The sequence below is a fragment of the Peromyscus californicus genome, unplaced genomic scaffold, assembly GCF_007827085.1.
Source record: "Peromyscus californicus insignis strain IS unplaced genomic scaffold, ASM782708v3 Scaffold_14__1_contigs__length_90479793_seg_2, whole genome shotgun sequence".
In the NCBI taxonomy this organism is placed as follows: Eukaryota; Metazoa; Chordata; class Mammalia; order Rodentia; family Cricetidae; genus Peromyscus; species Peromyscus californicus.
In genome coordinates, this window is record NW_026294436.1 from 38,492,727 (window position 1) to 38,510,226 (window position 17,500).

General features: G+C 47.1%; 1 protein-coding gene across 1 annotated transcript in view; it reads right to left on the minus strand.

Annotated features, from left to right (window-relative positions):
• The window catches only part of Lamc2 (laminin subunit gamma 2), a 67,837-nt gene that overhangs the window by 4,800 nt on the left and 45,537 nt on the right, over positions 1 to 17,500 (minus strand). Inside the window, exons 11-21 of the mRNA XM_052737197.1 lie at positions 15,671 to 15,916; positions 13,865 to 14,010; positions 11,284 to 11,443; positions 10,785 to 10,990; positions 8,702 to 8,781; positions 7,487 to 7,639; positions 5,236 to 5,380; positions 4,048 to 4,197; positions 3,431 to 3,545; positions 2,060 to 2,259; positions 1 to 77 (exon numbers count right to left, since the gene is read on the minus strand). The exon at positions 1 to 77 is cut by the window's left edge and continues 82 nt beyond it. Coding sequence (XP_052593157.1) covers positions 1 to 77; positions 2,060 to 2,259; positions 3,431 to 3,545; positions 4,048 to 4,197; positions 5,236 to 5,380; positions 7,487 to 7,639; positions 8,702 to 8,781; positions 10,785 to 10,990; positions 11,284 to 11,443; positions 13,865 to 14,010; positions 15,671 to 15,916 — 1,678 coding nt within the window. The remainder of the gene's footprint in view (positions 78 to 2,059; positions 2,260 to 3,430; positions 3,546 to 4,047; positions 4,198 to 5,235; positions 5,381 to 7,486; positions 7,640 to 8,701; positions 8,782 to 10,784; positions 10,991 to 11,283; positions 11,444 to 13,864; positions 14,011 to 15,670; positions 15,917 to 17,500) is intronic.

The window sequence follows — 17,500 nt, forward strand, 5'->3', positions numbered from 1 at the left end:
AGAGTGGCCAGTCCCTTTTCCATGGCCAAGGCCCCATCTGCTGTCCCATTGGCTTCCAAGTTCAGACTCCCTATCTCCTGGGAGAATACAAGGAGCCAGGGACGGAAGGAGAGAGAGGGTGAGGCTCAAAACATCCCAAGGACAGTTGTAGAAAAAATACAGCTGCAGCCCGGCTCTGATGGAGTCAGTCAGATGAACAATGGGAGAGAGTCAGACTTGGGAACACACCCTTCCCCAGGCCGAGCCTCAAGTGAGCTAGTTCTAGGCTAACTCTCTAGAGACTAGGAGGGTCTGTGCAGAGACACGGCTCCCTTTCAGTTCAATGCCTAGAAAGTTTTGAACACAGTCAGGAAGCATTTGAGAAAATCCAGAGGACAAGAAGTATGGTACTCTGTCATGATCTGCTCTGGTCTTTGAAACAACTTCACAAGGATTTCCCCCAAGACAGCTGTGCTTGGAATGCAGACTGTGAATCAGCTAGAGTGGTGGATTTGTGTCTTTGCAAGGAAAAAAGCTCATCAATACCTTTCATTAATAAGCTATAATTAAACAAGGACAGGCACTTCCATGCTAGATGCTATATAAAGAAAGGTACAGCTGGGGGGGCGGGTGGTGGTGGTAACATACACCTCAGCACTTGGAAGGCAGAAGAATGTGGATCTCTGAATTTAAGGCCAGCCTGGTCTAGAGAGTGAGTTCCAGGACAGTCAGGGCTACACAGAGAAACCCTGTCTTGAAAAACAAACAAACAAGCAAACAGAATAAAATAGGCCTCAAGGGAAATTATTAGAAATTATCTTTGTAGGTTATCAAGCAGTCTAAAACTGAGGTCAGATAGTCTAGATACCAAGAGCTCTCTCTGGGCTTTCTGGAGTGGCACAAGCTCTCTGGAAGTTGTGCTTAAGTAAGAGCTCTCTTCCAGCCAAGAAGCATTTTTCCACTGTAGCTTGTAACATGGGCTCTAAGCATAGCGCAGCTGGCTACGCCAATGACCCACTTACAAGTGCTCCTTCAAGGAAGGGACCAGATTCCTTATCTTCGTCCCTAGCACCCATCACGCTCAGTGGAGGACACAGTCAAGTAAGGAGGCTGAGCTCAGATAAAGGTCACAGAAGGCTCTAGAGCTCCAGGATTTCATATGGAGAATCAAAATCCTGATGGCAATGGCTCCAAGTTAAATTTAGCACCCTAAAACAGATGTTGGAGTCCTAACGGCTAGGGATGGTGTTCATCCATAGAAAGCTTACCCAGCGTGAACAAAGACAGGGTGGAGTCTTTCTCCCTTTCCATGCCCCTCTCGCTCAGAAGATGGCCTTACTTGAAAACTGTTACAGGTGTGCTTAGCTACAATCAAGTTATACTGGAGTGCATGTGGAGGGCCCTAATTCAGTGTGATTGACGTCTTCTTATAGGAAGAGACTGAGAGATGAACACCGTGGCCAGCCTGGGCTACATAGTGAGACCATGTCTTCAAGAAGAAGAAGAAGAAGGAGAGGAAGGAGAGGGTGGTGGGAGAAAGAGGAGGAGGGGGGAGAAAGAGAAGGAAGAAGGAAAGGGAGGGGGAAAAGATGACCGAGGACTGACTCTCGGGACCACACAGCAGGGAGTGGACTGATGGAGCTGGGGATCAAGGAAGACCAAGGATGACTTCCATCCCCAGAAGCAAGCTGGGAAGAGGACAGGAACAACCCTCCCTGGAGCCGTACCGGAGTGGGGCACGCTGACTCTAATTTCACATCCTAGCCTCCAGAGTGGTGAGAAAGCCCTTTCTGTTTTTTTCAAAGTATTTTCTAACAGCAGCCTTAGAAAGCTCCACAGTAAGCAACTGTGGACGGTTCCTCACAGTGCTGTCCGAAGGGGGAGCTGAATATATGGTCTATGAGCTGGGAGCCAGTGATCGAATCCATCCAGCTGAAGGGCGACCACGCAGAGTGGGGCTGTTATGGATTATCTCGGACTCTGAGCCATGGGGGTCGGCCTGAGCTAAAGCTCTCTCTCTCCAGAGCCTCGCTGTGTGGGGCGCTGCCTGTGACAGCCTGTCTCTCCATTTTTACTTTACCTGTTCTATCTCGCTGCTGATCTCCAGGGCCTCCCCAGCTGCCTTCTTAGCCCTCTGGGTATCGGCAGCGGCACTCCCCAGGGCCGCTTCTGCTTGCTGGGTCTTGTCACTGGCGTCTGCAACCTTCTGGCTAATATGGGAGAGTCTCTTCATGGCCTCTTCAGCCTCTGCTTTTCTGTCTTCAACCTGCAGATCAAACTCTGAAATGAAGAAAAAAACTATTGCCACAGAGACAAAGACTGTAAGTTACAACTGAATGGGAGAGCCTGAAGTTTTGGGGAAAAACTCCTGAAAGGGGATAATTACTGCCTAGGGGTGGAGATGTGAGATGTGGCTGGGATTACTCTCTTTCCCCAGAGAAAGAAACTCAAAAGAGCCATTGTGGAGCCACTGTCCTGGGTCTCCACCACTACACAGGACATCAACACCCAAACTCAACACCGAGCAGGTGAATCCCCGAAGCCCAAGGCCAATGACCAGAGCTGGGGTGTGGTGACAGAGTTGGGTATGGTCACAGAGCTGGGGTGTGGTGACAGAGTTGGGTATGGTCACAGAGCTGGGGTGTGGTGACAGAGTTGGGTATGGTCACAGAGTTGGGGTGTGGTGACAGAGTTGGGTATGGTCACAGAGTTGGGGTGTGGTGACAGAGTTGGGTATGGTCACAGAGTTGGGGTGTGGTGACAGAGTTGGGTATGGTCACAGAGTTGGGGTGTGGTGACAGAGTTGGGTATGGTCACAGAGTTGGGGTGTGGTGACAGAGTTGGGTATGGTCACAGAGTTGGGGTGTGGTGACAGAGCTGAGTATGGTCACAGAGCTGAGTATGGTCACAGAGTTGGGGTGGTCACAGTGGATACAGAAGAGAATCCCAAGTCTTGAGATGTTTCTCTTTTGTTTGCTAGTGAATAATGCTGCAATTTTAGCCAAATGTCTTCAGGGAACACCCCAAATTCCCTGAGAGCCACATGTCACTACCCCAGAGCAACCATATTGGAACCGACCAGGCCACCCAAGAAAAGGAAAATACCAACTCAATAGTGACATATTGGATGTGGAGGACCTTAGAGATCTCCTGTTCCCCTTAAGGAAGACAAAGAAATCCAAAAAGGCTGTGTGACTTGCTTATGGTCACATAGAGAGCTTGACCTCTTCATAGGGCTCAATGAGGATCAGAACTCAGGACTTCAGATACATAAGGTGAATCACTTCCATTACCTACATCAAGTATTAATGAGAACATCCTTACCTTAGAAAGAGGGTGACTAAGAATCTATTAATAACCAATACACCCACCACTTAAGGAGAGAAATGAGGATTTAAATGAATCATAAATGTACCTTTAAAAACGCCAACCTGGATCACATGGCACTAACCTCTGAGGTTCTTCAGGATATTCTCAACTTCATAAAAAGTGGCATTGCCCGTACTCAGTGCTTCTTGGGCTCTGCTTTTAGCAAGGTTGGCACGGGAAAGCAGCTGGTCTGATGTCTGTAAATAGGACAAGATTAGAATAAGTGCATTCCTGCTAGCAAAATCACCCTGACACAGTCTCTCCGTGACAACAGAGTGCTGTGACTCACCACAGTCTAAGGGTGCTAGAGCAAAGCCCTCCACGATCTAAGCAAGGACAAACTTTGTAAGTCAACAATATACGCCTCTTAGAGCAGCGTCTCCAACTCTTACCCAGCATCAGGGGTGGGAATAATTTTGCAAATCGTAATTTTAAACACTAGATACTTCTTGAAACCAAGATAGTAGACAGACTTGGACCAAAACGAGACATGGAAGGCCTGGGTCCTCTTCCAGGGCTCAAATGCTGACTCAGTGGGTGAGGCGAATTCCATCAGGACACCGACCTCAGCTCCTCACTCCGTAACCAGGGGCACCATGACCTTCAAAGGGTTTCTGGTAGAGGCCCTGACCATTTGACTCACACAGATGGCATCTAGTACATGCTTACTGACTGAGTGAATGGGTTCACAGAGCGTACCTGTCTCCTGTCCTTCCCAGTCTGTAAAAGCTGCTGTGTCTCTTTTTCCCAGGTCCCCAGATTGTTTCGCACACGCGTGAAGGCGTCCATTTGTCCTGTTACCAGGTTGGAGAGAGAATCGGCTTTTTGTCTGATCCTCTTTGCTTCTACCTGTGGGCACAAAGATCTGACTGAGTCTGACTGCACACAAGTTACCACGCTAGCTTTGGGACCCAATGTCACCATTTGATAGTAGTCCCGGCCTTTAGCCAAGAAAGCAGACATTACCCCAAAAGCCCAAAGCCAACCAGAAATGAGACAGGGTGCCAAAAAAAAAAAAAAAAAAAAAAAAAAAAAGACAGTCAGTCGGTCTCCCAAGAATACAGTAAGTTTTGTCTCTGCTCTTTAATTTTTTAAACAATTGCTTTGTCTATTCCCAAAACATATCTCTATGGGGATCACTGTGAGTGATGTTAGCTCTAAGTGTGCAGATGAACTTAATCCAAGGAGGTTTGCAATAGCTAAGACTGATGTAGAAAAAAAGCAAACCTTTTGACAGCAAAAAAGTCTTGTTGCTAGCAGTATAGAGGAATGTATCCAACTCCATAATAATTGCCCACTGGCTTCAATTTGAGGGTCCTCAGAACTGGGGAGGAAATATAAAACTTTTCTCTACTAACAGGTTCAAGATCAAACATCGAGTCCCTTTCCCTTTTGTGGTCTAGGACTGAAGTCAAGAACAGAAAATAGATAATGAGAAGCATCTACACTTTTTTTTTTTTTTAAGTACAAAGCAAAAAGTTGATGCTACGGTTTAAACAGGAGTCATCACCCACACATTAAGCATCTGGTTGACACAGGGTGCTAGTGGGGTTATGTGAAGCCTTTCTGGGGGTAATAGGAGGTCCTCAAAAGGGGCTGTGCACACTTGCTTATCTTTTCCTCTGTCCTTTGGAGAGGGCCTTCTGACACCCTTGCAGGCACTATCCCTTTAAATGTCTGAAACAGTCAGCGGAAGAAACCCTTTCTCCTAATAAGTCCGTTGCCCCAGCTAGTGCACTGTAGTGCTGTGATGCTGTCACGTGACGCTAACACAGTCAGTATGGAGAAGAAGATGAATGGTTGAACAATCTCATGAAACCCCTAGAGAAGAAAGGGATTTCACGGCTGTTTGTCTGTGGGTCACGCACACAGGATCAGTAGCCTCACCTGAAAGGACAGATCATGGATTCCCTGAAGCTGAGATGCTGAATCCAGGAGCCGGAGGCTGTGTTGATAAGACCTATCTGCGTCAATATCAGCCTGGGTGCCTTCCCTTGACAGCTGCTGGGCCAGGGACTTGGTTTTTTCTAATCTGTAGGCAGGAAAAGTAGATAGTCAATAATAATAATAATCATAGTAATAGTAATAATATTAATAATGGAGGAGGGAACCTTGAGAACTTACTTCTTTTCTTATTGGAGGCAGGAAGTCATAGAGCCTTGGCTGGCCTGAAACTTACTGAAGTCCTCCTGCCTCCGTCTCCAACAACTAAGACTGAAGGTATGCACAGCCACACGTGGTAGAGCACACTCTTTGTAAAAAAGCAAAAACTTATCCTGTTGTTTTAAAAATATGTAGTTGGGCCAGGCATGGTGATCAAAGCATTCAGGAGGCAGAGACAAGTAGATCTCTGTGAGTTCAAGGCCAGCCTGGTCTACATTGTGAGTTACAAGCCAGTTAAGGTGACTCACACTCACTGTCCCTCCTCTTCCTTTTCGTGTGTGTGTGTGTGTGTGTGTGTGTGTGTGTGTGTGTGTGTGTGTGTGTGTGTGTGTTTAGACTAGGCACGATAAACAAGCTAGGCTGTATGTTAGATACATGACTCTACAATCTAAATATAACCCTCATGACTTACATAGGTTTGGGCAGAAAAACTCAGCTCAAGCTTCCCAATAGCTGATAATATAAATGTTATTTTTCTGTTGCCAGCCCTGTCAGATGGGTTTATATATACCTTCATAGACCAGAGGGTATTGTCATGTCTCAGTCAGAACTTCAATTTTCCTTAGATATCATAACCTTTCTTTTCCCAGTCCTAAAAATATTTACTTTCCCCGAAGTAATACTCATTCTCTTGCCCCCTTTATTATTATTTTTTGGCTTGGTCAATATGTTTATTGTCTTTATGAAAAAAAAATCTTCATAGGAAATTGCTTTAGCTCTCAGTAGCTCATCCCTGAGCTCTGAGGAAGCTTGCCTTCTTTTGAGCAACCCGATCTTTCTACCAGGCATCTTCCAGGCAAGGGACATTTTGGTACGGTACCACCACCACCACCTCCTCCCTCTCCTCCTCCTCCTCTTCTTCATTTTCTTTTGTTTTGTTTTTCAACACAGGGTTTCTCTGTGTAGCCCTGACTGTCCTGGAACTCGATCTGTAGACCAGGCTGGTCTTGAACTCAAATATCTGCCTGCCTCTGCCTCTGAGTGCTGAGATTAAAGGTGTGCGCCACCACTGCCCTGCTTCCTTCTCTTCTTCTTAAGTCCTCTCATGGACTTCTTCTCACAGACCGGATCCTCTTGGATAGCAGCATAAGGAGCTTTCTTATGCACCTCCTCCATGTCTGGAGTTACATCGTTCTTCATGTACTGAGAGAATGGTTTCTTATAAGCATCTTTATCTTCCTCCATTAAGTATGCATGTAGTCTGCAATACTCTGACCCATGCTGGGCCTCTGATGGACTTCTGCGTTGAACTCCATGCTTTCAGAATCATAACCAGGGAATCGTTAGGTACTATAAAGGATAGACAAGCCTCCATCCATGGCTCCCTTCAGGACGCCAAAACTTTATTGCCAGTTGTAGTTTGGGCAAGACCTGCATTCAAATAGCGAGTGAAAGCACCAGGCTGACCATCAATGCTTTCCACATTGTATTCATCTCCAGCCCATGGCATCTTGTCCATGTCAATCCTATTGAGACAACCCATGGGCCAGTCCAACAGGCTGTGGCATAATCTGGCAGGCCAACTTTCACACTGTGTTTTGGTAGTTCATGTGCATATGCTGTGCAGACTATCATGTCCCCTCCAGGAGGGGATGGACACGCGATCTGACAGATGAGATTTCTGTTAGTTACACGAACTATCATCCTGTATTGGAGTGTGTTCTACTTATTTTTGCTCTGGATCACCAATCATTTCCCAGCATAGTAGTCAGTTTTACCCTCTCCCCGCCTTCTAAATCTCAAAAAGTATCTCTTAAAGTAAGCCTTATTCTTGACAACTTTCACAAACCCCATCCTGCAGAACAGAAGCCCACAATTGTGGCTCCACACAGATCTCGTTGTTATTATCATTACTATTATTATTATTATTAATGAATAGTTTCAAAGAGATGTGGTGCTTCTCAAGTGGTCTGCATTATACCCTGGGAGGATTCAGCTTTCATGGCCCACCCAGATGAAGACCAGTTGAACATACTTTCCCATAAGGCCTTGTACCATGGAGCTGTCCAGGATGCCACCTCCTCCACCTCCTCCACGCTGAGCCTCGCGGGCCAATGACAGCGCTTGTTGGGAATAGTCCTCAGTTTCCCTTGCTAGTTGCCTCATTGTGTTAGCTGCCTCAACGTGGCTGAAGACATTAAAGATAAAGAATTAGGGTTTTCATCGAAAAATCGGCATAGGTTAGTAACGGAAGTCGTTCTTGAAGACACAGAAAAGAATAAAGGAACTGGCTTGCCTGTAAAAGCCAAACAGAACTGATTTGAATGCATGGAATCAGAGGAACTATGAGAGGCAAGTGTTCTGGAGAATCAGCCTCATGTCGCCGCCCTTTGGTGGCCGCTTCCATTTATGCCTTACTCAGAGAAGGTATGGAGAGAGTAGATGGGAATAGGCTCAGGGTGACAGACCATTGTGTCTATAAGCTGTTTTCCCGAAAGCAGAACCCCCACGGGCTGACCCACCCAGAGTCCACCTCCCTAAATCGTGCTGGAACTTTAGAGTGGGCCTGCAACTAAAGGAGCAACATCTGTCAATCAAAGTCTCCTAGAAACATCCCACCTCCTGGCGCTAGAAAGTAGCGTCAAAACAATAAAAAACCAGGGCTCAGGAGGCAGCTCGTGCTACAAAATCAGAAGGCAGCCCCTCTGTGGACTGAATTCCACTCGAGATAAACAGAGCCTGCCACCTTGCCTAACAGAGCTTTTGAGCGTGGGAGGATTTATAGTGTGAAGGAGTCAGGACCAAGGGAGCTGCCTGTAGCCCATGGAGCCCTGCAGAGCTGGTTTCCAGGGGGAAGGTCCCTTTGTACCCTTGGCCCTCACAAGTAAGCAAACAACTTGTTGCTACTTGTTCTCAGGCCTGGTGTGGGAGTTGAGGAGTCCCTAAAAGCTGCAAACACCCGTTTCCAGCGGCTGATTCATTTCACATGGCCAGAAGACTCACATCTAGCATGTCCTAAAGCTATCTGTGAGTCATGAAGAAAGCTGGGAAAGGAATACTTCCACCAGCTCCTGCCAAATCCTGTGGACTGTCCCCTGCCATACCCTGAAAGCTAAGAGGCTCAGAACCAGCTTCCAGGCAGGGGAGGAGGCGCCTGGAGGGGGCAAATCTAGTGTTTGAGTCCTGAATGTTCCATAGTCTCGAATTGCAGAGGTAGCCTGGAGCAGGGGTACCGAATACAGCTGCTTACCTGTCTGCCAATCTTGTGGCCTCCTGAGCCAGACTTTTAAAGCCATTTGGCCCCACAAAGTGCTCTGAGGAATGGATGTTCTATGGGAAAAAAGAAAATCGGTTACGGTTTTGCATTTGACTCTGGAGCCTCAACAGAAGTGCCGAAAGGATTTCTCACTGGCCACAGAGGAACCCATACCCTGACACACACCAAAGGTAGTCAGCATGAGCACTCATAAAAAAGTGTGCATGGGCAAGAACAAAGCAGCTATTCAATTTTGAAAGAAGTCTATGCAAAATACAGATTCATCTAAAAGTATATTTTTTTCTCTGACTTGGTGGTGGACACTTGTAATGCTTTGGGGGCAGAAGCAGGAAGGTTGTGATGTTGAGGCTAGCTTGGGCTACATAGTAGATCCTGCCTCAAAAAATACACATACACACATATATCAAGGTGTGTGTGTGTGTGTGTGTGTGTGTGTGTGTGTGTGTAAAGGCCAGGGTTGATCTTGGATCTTTCTTTTTTACTCTCTATCTTATTTTTTTGAGACACTGGGAACGTACCATCTGGGTTGGACTGGCTGTCCAGTGAGTCTCTGGGGTCCTCCTGTCCCTGCCCCCTTCCCAGCACTGAGGTGACAGTGTACCGCCACAACTGGCTCTTACTGGGTTCTGGGGACTGAACTCAGGTCTCTACACTGTCACCACAAACACTTGCTTCCTGAGCCATCTTCCCAGACCAGTACACCAAGTTTGGACAATAGTTATTTAGTGGTAATTGGATCATAGGAGGTTTTTATTGATTTTCTACAATAAACATTTACAGATGGGGGAATCAAAACAATATTGATGTGATTTTTTTTTTTCATTATACTATCTGATTATCCTTCAGTTTCCTTTTTTATTTAATCCGTTGCTGTTGGTTTTGAATCCAGTTTTCGTACACCCCAAGCTGACCTTAAACGCTAGCGGAGGCTGACCTTGATCTCCTGGTCCTCCTGCCTCCCCCAAACTCAGCCCACTTTCCTGTACTCATCCCTACTCGTTACTTTCTATCACCCTTGGCGTTTATTTGGTTTGGCTTTGAGCCAGGAGCTCACTGTCTAGAGGAGACTGACCTTGAACTTGCTATTCTCCTGCCTGGGCCTCCTGAGTGCTGGGCTCAGAGGCATTCCTCCCCCTAGGCCCAGTTACACCATAAACATAAGGGTCTCGATCATATGACCCTCTCCTATCGCACCCCGAACTACACAGGGAGTTGGTGCTGATCATACAGGTCCCGTCCACTCTTTCATCCTCAGGCCCAATCAGACTCTTTCCTTCCCACCCTTCTGCTTCCTTCCTTTCTTCTTCCCGTTTTTTACTCACTCGTTAACTCATTTCTTTATCTTTTTTTTTTTTTCTGTACTTAGGCAGCAAACAAATACAACAGCCACATACTGCACTAGGGGTTGAGAATACAACCATGAACCAGACTAAATTCTACAGAAAGGAAAGAGGAAAGGCAGGGTTATGTCTATTGTGTAAGTGTGGCTAGAAAGAAGTCAACTACGGAGGGGTGTGTAATGCAGTTCTGTGGGAAATTGCAAGCCGCAAAGGGCACAAGGGGTGGATGGATGGATGGATGGATGGATGGATGGATGGATGGATGGATAGATGATAGATAGATAGATAGATAGATAGATAGATAGATAGATAGATAGATAGGTGATAGATAGATTATAGATAGATAGAAAGTGATAGATGATAGATAGATAGATAGATAGATAGATAGATAGATAGATAGATGATAGATAGGTGATAGATAGATTATAGATAGATAGAAAGTGATAGATAATAGAAGATAGATAGATGATAGACAGACAGATAGATAGATAGATAGATGATAGGTAGGTAGATAGATAGATAGATAGATAGATAGATAGATAGATAGATAGATAGATAGATCTGTTACAAAGAAGCCCAGCTTCCTGCCAGGTAGATCAAGAAATCTAGGGACAGAGAGTAAGTCAGTGAGACCCATGGGGCCACCCCCAACATGGCAGCAATGAATACCCTAACCAGATAAACACAAGAAAAACACCCTAACCAGCCAAACATACAGTGTTTTGCAGGGAAGCTTCACTTTCTGCCAGGCTCAGATGCATCTGAGAGATGAGCCTGCTCATATCCTGAGCTCGGTTCTGATACTGACTGCCCAGGGCCCGAACCCTGTCCACAGTCATCTTGAGGTCATCCAGGCGGTTCCGATAGCTGTTCTCTTGGCTCCTTGCCTTGGCCAGCTGGAGACTGAGGGTTCTCTTGGCGGCTGTACACAGAGGAAGAAGAAGGCTGCTGCAGATAGACTGAGTCAACCCACAAGGCCGACCGACTGACTTAGAGCTAATGAGAAGAATGCCAGGGGCGGAGGGTTGTGGCAGTTCTTTCGCCTGTCATTCAGATACCAGGAGGATGTCCCAGACAGTGCTTCCACCCCAGCAAAGGCTGGATGCAGACAGCACAGAGCTGACGGCCACAACAGAGTCTGTGACCTAGCGTCACAGTTCTTCCTAGGGCATGAATCTCTAGCCTCCTAGCTGATAGAGAGTTGGGCTTCCTCACCTTCTGACATCTGGGCTTCTCTCAGAATGTCCCGAAGGGCCTGCTCAGCCTGCTGCAGCCTGCCTTCCAGCTCTCCACTGGGGACTGTACCGCCACCACCGCTCTGAGCCTTAGAAACCAGGGCCTCCAGGCTCTGGAGCTGCTGGGTAAACTGGCCCATCTGAAAACACACAGAAAAGGAATCAGAAAACAGGATGAGGAGCAGAGTTCATCCCCAGAGCTGCAGCAGGTATCCAGGGGCCAACAGCTAGACATGATTTGTTATGGTGGTTGAAATTTAGACTCTTGAACTAGACCTACTGAGTTTGGATCCTGACCCACTACTCTAGCCAGTGACCTTGGCCAGTCATTTTCTTATCAATAAAATGGGGGTAATAAAAAGAATACTGTCTGTATGGTTCTTTTGTGTGCTGAATGAGTTAGTGTTTATAAGGGCTGAACAGAGCCTGGCACCGGGAAATGTTTAGAGAAGGCTATTGAGGGCTGAAGAGATATAGGCCAGTGTCAGAGTGCTTGCCCAGCAGACATGAGGTTCAGTTCTTACTACTACACCAAGCGAAAATGAAATATATAGTTTTTAGCAAGAGGTGGTGGAACACTGTAATCCGAGCACTTGGGCTACAGAAGCAAGAGGACCATGGGCTCAAAGTGACATCCTCAGATTCCATAGTGAGTCTGAGGCCAGCCTGGGCTACATGAGACCCTCAAACTAGCTTTCTGCAGGCTAGTAAATAGCTAAATGTAAACAAACAAACAAAGAACAGATTGAAGGATGTAATTAAGGGATGCAGAGATGACTCTGTGGTTAAGACCACGTGTTGCTTTGGAAGAGGACCTGGGTTCAGTTCCCAATCCCTCATGGTGGCTCATAGCCATCTGTAACTCCAGTTCTAAAGGATCCAATGCTTTCTTTGGTTCTCTGTGAGCACCAGGCACACATGAGGTGTACAGACATACATGCAGGCAATATACCCATATACATTTGGAAAAAATATTTAAAAAATAATTTAAAATCGTTCCCTCTAGAAAATTATTAGTAGTGATTAACAATATCAAGTTCATTTATCTTTGAAGTTTACATTTTAATTTCATTTTTTTTTTTTGTTTTTGTTTTGTTTTTTAATTTTCTGGAGCTGAGGACCGAACCCAGGGCCTTGTGCTTGCTAGGCAAGCGCACTACCACTGAGCTAAATCCCCAACCCCCATTTTACTTTTTGATACAGGGTCTCATCTGTAGACCAGGCTGGTCTGAAACTTACTAGTTAGCCCAGGATTGCCTGAAACTCTGGGCAATAGTCTCAGTCTCCTGCATGCTGGGATTATAAACGTGAGTCACCATGATCTGCTCTGGAACTTGTTTTATGTCTTGCCGGGCGGTGGTGGCGCACGCCTTTAATCCCAGCACTCGGGAGGCAGAGCCAGGTGGATCTCTGTGAGTTCGAGGCCAGCCTGGGCTACCAAGTGAGTTCCAGGAAAGGCGCAAAGCTACACAGAGAAACCCTGTCTCAAAAAACCAAAAAAAAAAAAGGACATGTCTTGGAGTTGGAGGGAACCCAGCTGGAAAGTAGCACATTGCAGTGGTGTCTCCTTTTGCTTTCTGTTGCTATGATAAATATGACCAAAAGCAACCTGGAGAGGAGAAGGTTATTTCATCTTGTTGCTTACAGTCCATAATAAAGGGAAGTCAGAGGAGGGATTCCAGGCAGGAACTGGAGCAGAAGCTGTGGAGGAACACTGCTTACTGGCTTGCTCTCCAGGCCTTGCTTAGCCTGCTTCCTTATACAGCCCAGAACCATTTGCTCAGAGCTGGCACCACTCAGAGTGGGCTGGGCCCTCCCACATCAATCATTAATTAAAAAAATGTCCCACAGACTCGCCTCGAGGCAATCGGATAGGCATTTTCTCAGCTGAGGGTCCTCATTCCAGGGGACTCCAGTTTGTCTCAAGTTGACAAAAAAAAAAAAAAACCTAACCAGGACATGTGGAAAGAGCCCTGGACTCAGACTCTGGGGGGACATGAGTGGCATTCCTAGTTCCATGTGGCCGTGCCACTTTGAAAAATCACAAGTATTTTCAGACGGTAACCCTTGAAAACTGAATCCAGAATACTTTTCCCTCCAGGTCCACTAAGTTGTCATGAGTATCACGTGAGACTGGATTTGGCGGAAGTTGTTGAAATTAGCACAGATGAGAATGTAAACTTACTGTAAAATCATTATATACAATACCTTTTAATGTAATTTAAACTTGTTTTACTGTATTTAGTGTGTGTGTGTGTGTGTGTGTGTGTGTGTGTGTGTGTGTGTGTGTGTGTGTTTGCATACCAGTGTGAGGACAATGTCCAGGAGGGAGTTGATTTACTCCGTCCATCTTTACGTGGGTTCTGGGGATGGAACTCGGGGTTGTCAGGTTTGCCTCTATCCACTGAGCCATCTCACCACCCATAGCATAATTTTTTTTTAAGATAACAACATCAATACCAATCCCCAGGAAGTTTGGGGGTTTCACATGTGTGACAGAACCAGGGCACAGAGCCATCAGACTCCGACTGCCTGGGGCTGGGAAGGAGAAGCAGGCCTACCTGAATCTTTACTTGATCATAACAAGCAGGACAACTCGTTAGTGCTGCGTGCTCACAGTTAAGGCCTCCAAAGCCTGGCTTGCAAATGCAGCTGCCATCACTTCGACACTCTCCAGGCGCCGAGCCCAGGGGGTTGCAGTTGCAGGCTGAGAGATAAGAGGCAGATAAATGGTACATTTCCATCCCAGAAAAGGAGCTGTGGCAAGGGAACAGAACAGGTGCCCTGCCCCTGTCACTCAGAGTGTCACATCTATCCTTGGCTGTGGCCTCAAGCACATTCTTATACAAGCAAGCTGGAGGAATCGCACGTGGGATCTGTGTGTGTGAGTGAAGAGGCACCGGGATGGTCCTCATCTTCTCCCATTGAACCAAAAGCCTACTGGGTACTTTGCTGGCACCCTGATTTTGCTTATAAAGTGCATTTTTTTAGGGCCTATTTTGAGCCAAATGTAAACACTGCCCTCTGTTTTACAGATGAGGAATGTGAGCTCAGAAGAGGTTGAATAATTTGCTCAGGTCCTAGAACAAATAGACGGGAAGCTACCAGGAGAGCTCAGAAAAGCCAACATTCCTTTCCTCCCACTGCAGGAAAGGCCAGAGGAGGCAGCAGCCCTACTGTGTGCCGGGCTTTGTTTAGGCGGCAAGGATATACCGGTAAGTGAGATGCTACTCTAAAGATCACGGGCTGCTCTCGGAGCTGAGTGTTCTGTATTACTTGCACATATTTTCCATGCCTCTTCCTTTTTCAGCATATGAACTCCCCAGGAGCCAGGACTTATTCATCATCGCCCCTTTAGTACTGAGGTGCAAACTGCAGGCCAATGGCAAGTCCTAGACAGCCCAGTGAAAAAGTATTCAGCCTAATGAAATCTAAACCAAGGAAAGAGTTTTAATTTATGCACCCTTGTGTTTACTTTTAAAATAAAAGCCAAACAAGGTCTTGCTCAGTAGCTCAGGCTAGCCTCTAACTCGGGACTGTCCGGCCTTAGCCTCATGAGTGTTGGGATTATAGGCATGATGCCCTACATCTGGTCACAGGAGCATCCCCAGGTAGACACTCCGGTGTTAGGACCTGATAACAGGGACACTTCTAAGTGCCAGACACCAGAGTCATCATGTGAGCATCCATGTTTAAGGGCAGACCGTGGCTCTGAACCCTTAACACCTGTGAAGGCTTGAGAGAAACCCTGAGCTGAGCGATGCACCTGCACACTCATGCTTTGATCTGAAGCAGCCCTTACAGCCCCCTGCGTCGGCGGCTTTGAAGCTGAGTTTCCTTAGTGGTTGCCTTCTGTACACAGTCACACTGACTTCCGGAGAGGGTCTCTTAAACTGCTTTACAACCTGCCCCCCTCCCCACTTTGGTTTGTTCAGGCTCAGTTGTGAGTCATTTATTGCTCTCCGGTGACAGGTCTGGCAGCTTCTTTTCTGCCTACCTGCCTTGGGGTTGGGCATAGGATGTGGCCCCACTTTATCTGCTCTTTCCGCTCAGGAATGTAAACCTGACCTTTTCTTCCCTCTCCCACCCAGGTTTAACCATTTGAGAGTCTTCAGTACTGTTTCCAGAGTCTGGTGCAGGGGAGGCTGGTCTTAAGGCTTCTGGCAGGTGCAGACTGGTCAGGGGAACTATTTGCATCACGATATTAGTTCTCTTTGCCTCTGCCTTTTCGTCCATATATACACTCTAGCAAGCGCATATGTGTTTACATATGTGCGCGTGCGCACACGCGCGCACACACACACACACACACACACACACAGAAAAAGCAATATGGGTGCATAATTTGTATAGGGGTACAGTCCTACCTCGACACTTGTCTGCTGGGTTGGGAGCCAGCGGGTCCCCGAAGTAACCTGCTTTGCACTGGTCACAGTAGACACCGGCTGTGTTGTAGATGCATTTCAAACACCTGCCTGTCAACCGGTCACAGTTCCCAGTGGCGCTGGGGTCCACATTGTTGTTGCATTGGCAGCGCTGACAAGGCCTGACTGGGCCACGTTCCCCAAAGGGATCCCCGAAGTAGCCGTCGGCACAGAGCTCACAGCGGGCACCTGGGAAAGAACAAAGGAACGTGTGGTCGCCCCAGATCGTTACCGGTTGGCAGCAGGACCAGGGAGAGAGGTCTAAGGCTCCAGATAGAAGAACCTGGCAGATGCACTGTGGCGATATATTGTGTGCCCTAATAAAATCTACCTGAAGATCAGAGAGACAGGAAAGGCCACTAGATTAAACACAGAGGCCAGGCAGCAGTGGCACACACCTTTAATCCTAGCACTCTGGAAGCAGAGATCCCTCCCTCGGGATCTCTGTAAATTCAAAGCCACCCTGGACTATATGAGATTGACTCAGTCTAGGAGGGAAACAGAGCCAGAGAGTGGTGGCACACACCTTTAATCCCAGTACTTGGGAATCAAATGCCTTTAATTCCAGCACTTGAGATCTCAGGCCTTTGCTTGGGAAGCACACACGCCTTTAGTCCCAGGAAGTGATGGCCGGGCAGAGAAAGGTATATAAGGCGTGAGGAGACAGAAAAGGCCTTTTCAGGCTGAGGAGTCCTAGAGGTAAGATGTTAGTGGCTTGTTCCTTTGTTTCTCTGATCTTTAGGCAAATTTTATTAGGGTACATAATATATCACCACATTTCCCCTTTTTTGTCTAAAATAATAAATAAATAAATAAATGGATAAGTAACTAAATAAGTAAATAAATAATAAGGTGTGTGGCCTTTTGGAGTAGATGTGGTTTTGTTGGAGGAAGTGTGTTCCTGAGGGTGGGCTTTGAGGTCTCAGATGCTCAAGCCAGGCCCGGTGTGTCTCAGTCTCTTCCTACTGCCTGAGGATCCAGATGTAGAACTCTCAGCTCCTTCTCCATCACCGTGTCTGCCTGTACGCCACCCTGCTTCCCACCATGAACATAATGGACTCAACCTCTGAACTGTAAGCCAGCCCCAATTAAATGTTTTCCTTTACAAGAGTTGCCATGGTCACGGTGTCTCTTCACAGCCACAAAACCCTAAGTAACACAAGCATTAATCGCAGGCCCCCAGGACAGTACCCTCGGGAACAGGTGCATGTGGCAGGGGCTGAGCCTGGCATTCCACGACCCTGGTCACCACAGATTAGAGTACTGCAGCACCACAAAGAGGCTTTAGTTAGCCAGCTGGGTGAGAGCCCAGTGGAATGCAGAGGCAGCGAAATGTCAGTGATAGCAAGGCTGCTGCAGAACACTTAGTTCTTCAGACTGACAGGTGTGTGACACCCAAAGGTCACTGCATTTCCCTTCGCTCCCTAGTTCATTAGCAAATAACACAAACCAGGGCTGCGGATGTAGCGCAGAGGGTAGATCACTGGCCTAGCATGCACGAAACCCTGGGTCCGATCCCCCAGGGTTGCAGAAAACTGGGTTTGGTGGCACACACCTAGACTCCCAGCATTTGGGAGGTGGAGGCAAGAGACCGAGAGTTCAAGGTCAGGGTTGGAGAGATGGCTCAGCGGTTAACAGCGCTTGCTGCTCCCGTAGAGGACCCAAGTTCAGTCCTCAGCATCCACATCAGACGTTCACAAGGACCTCTGACTAGCTTCAGGGGATCCAATGACCTCTGCTGACCTAAGTGGGTACCTGCACTCATGTACACAT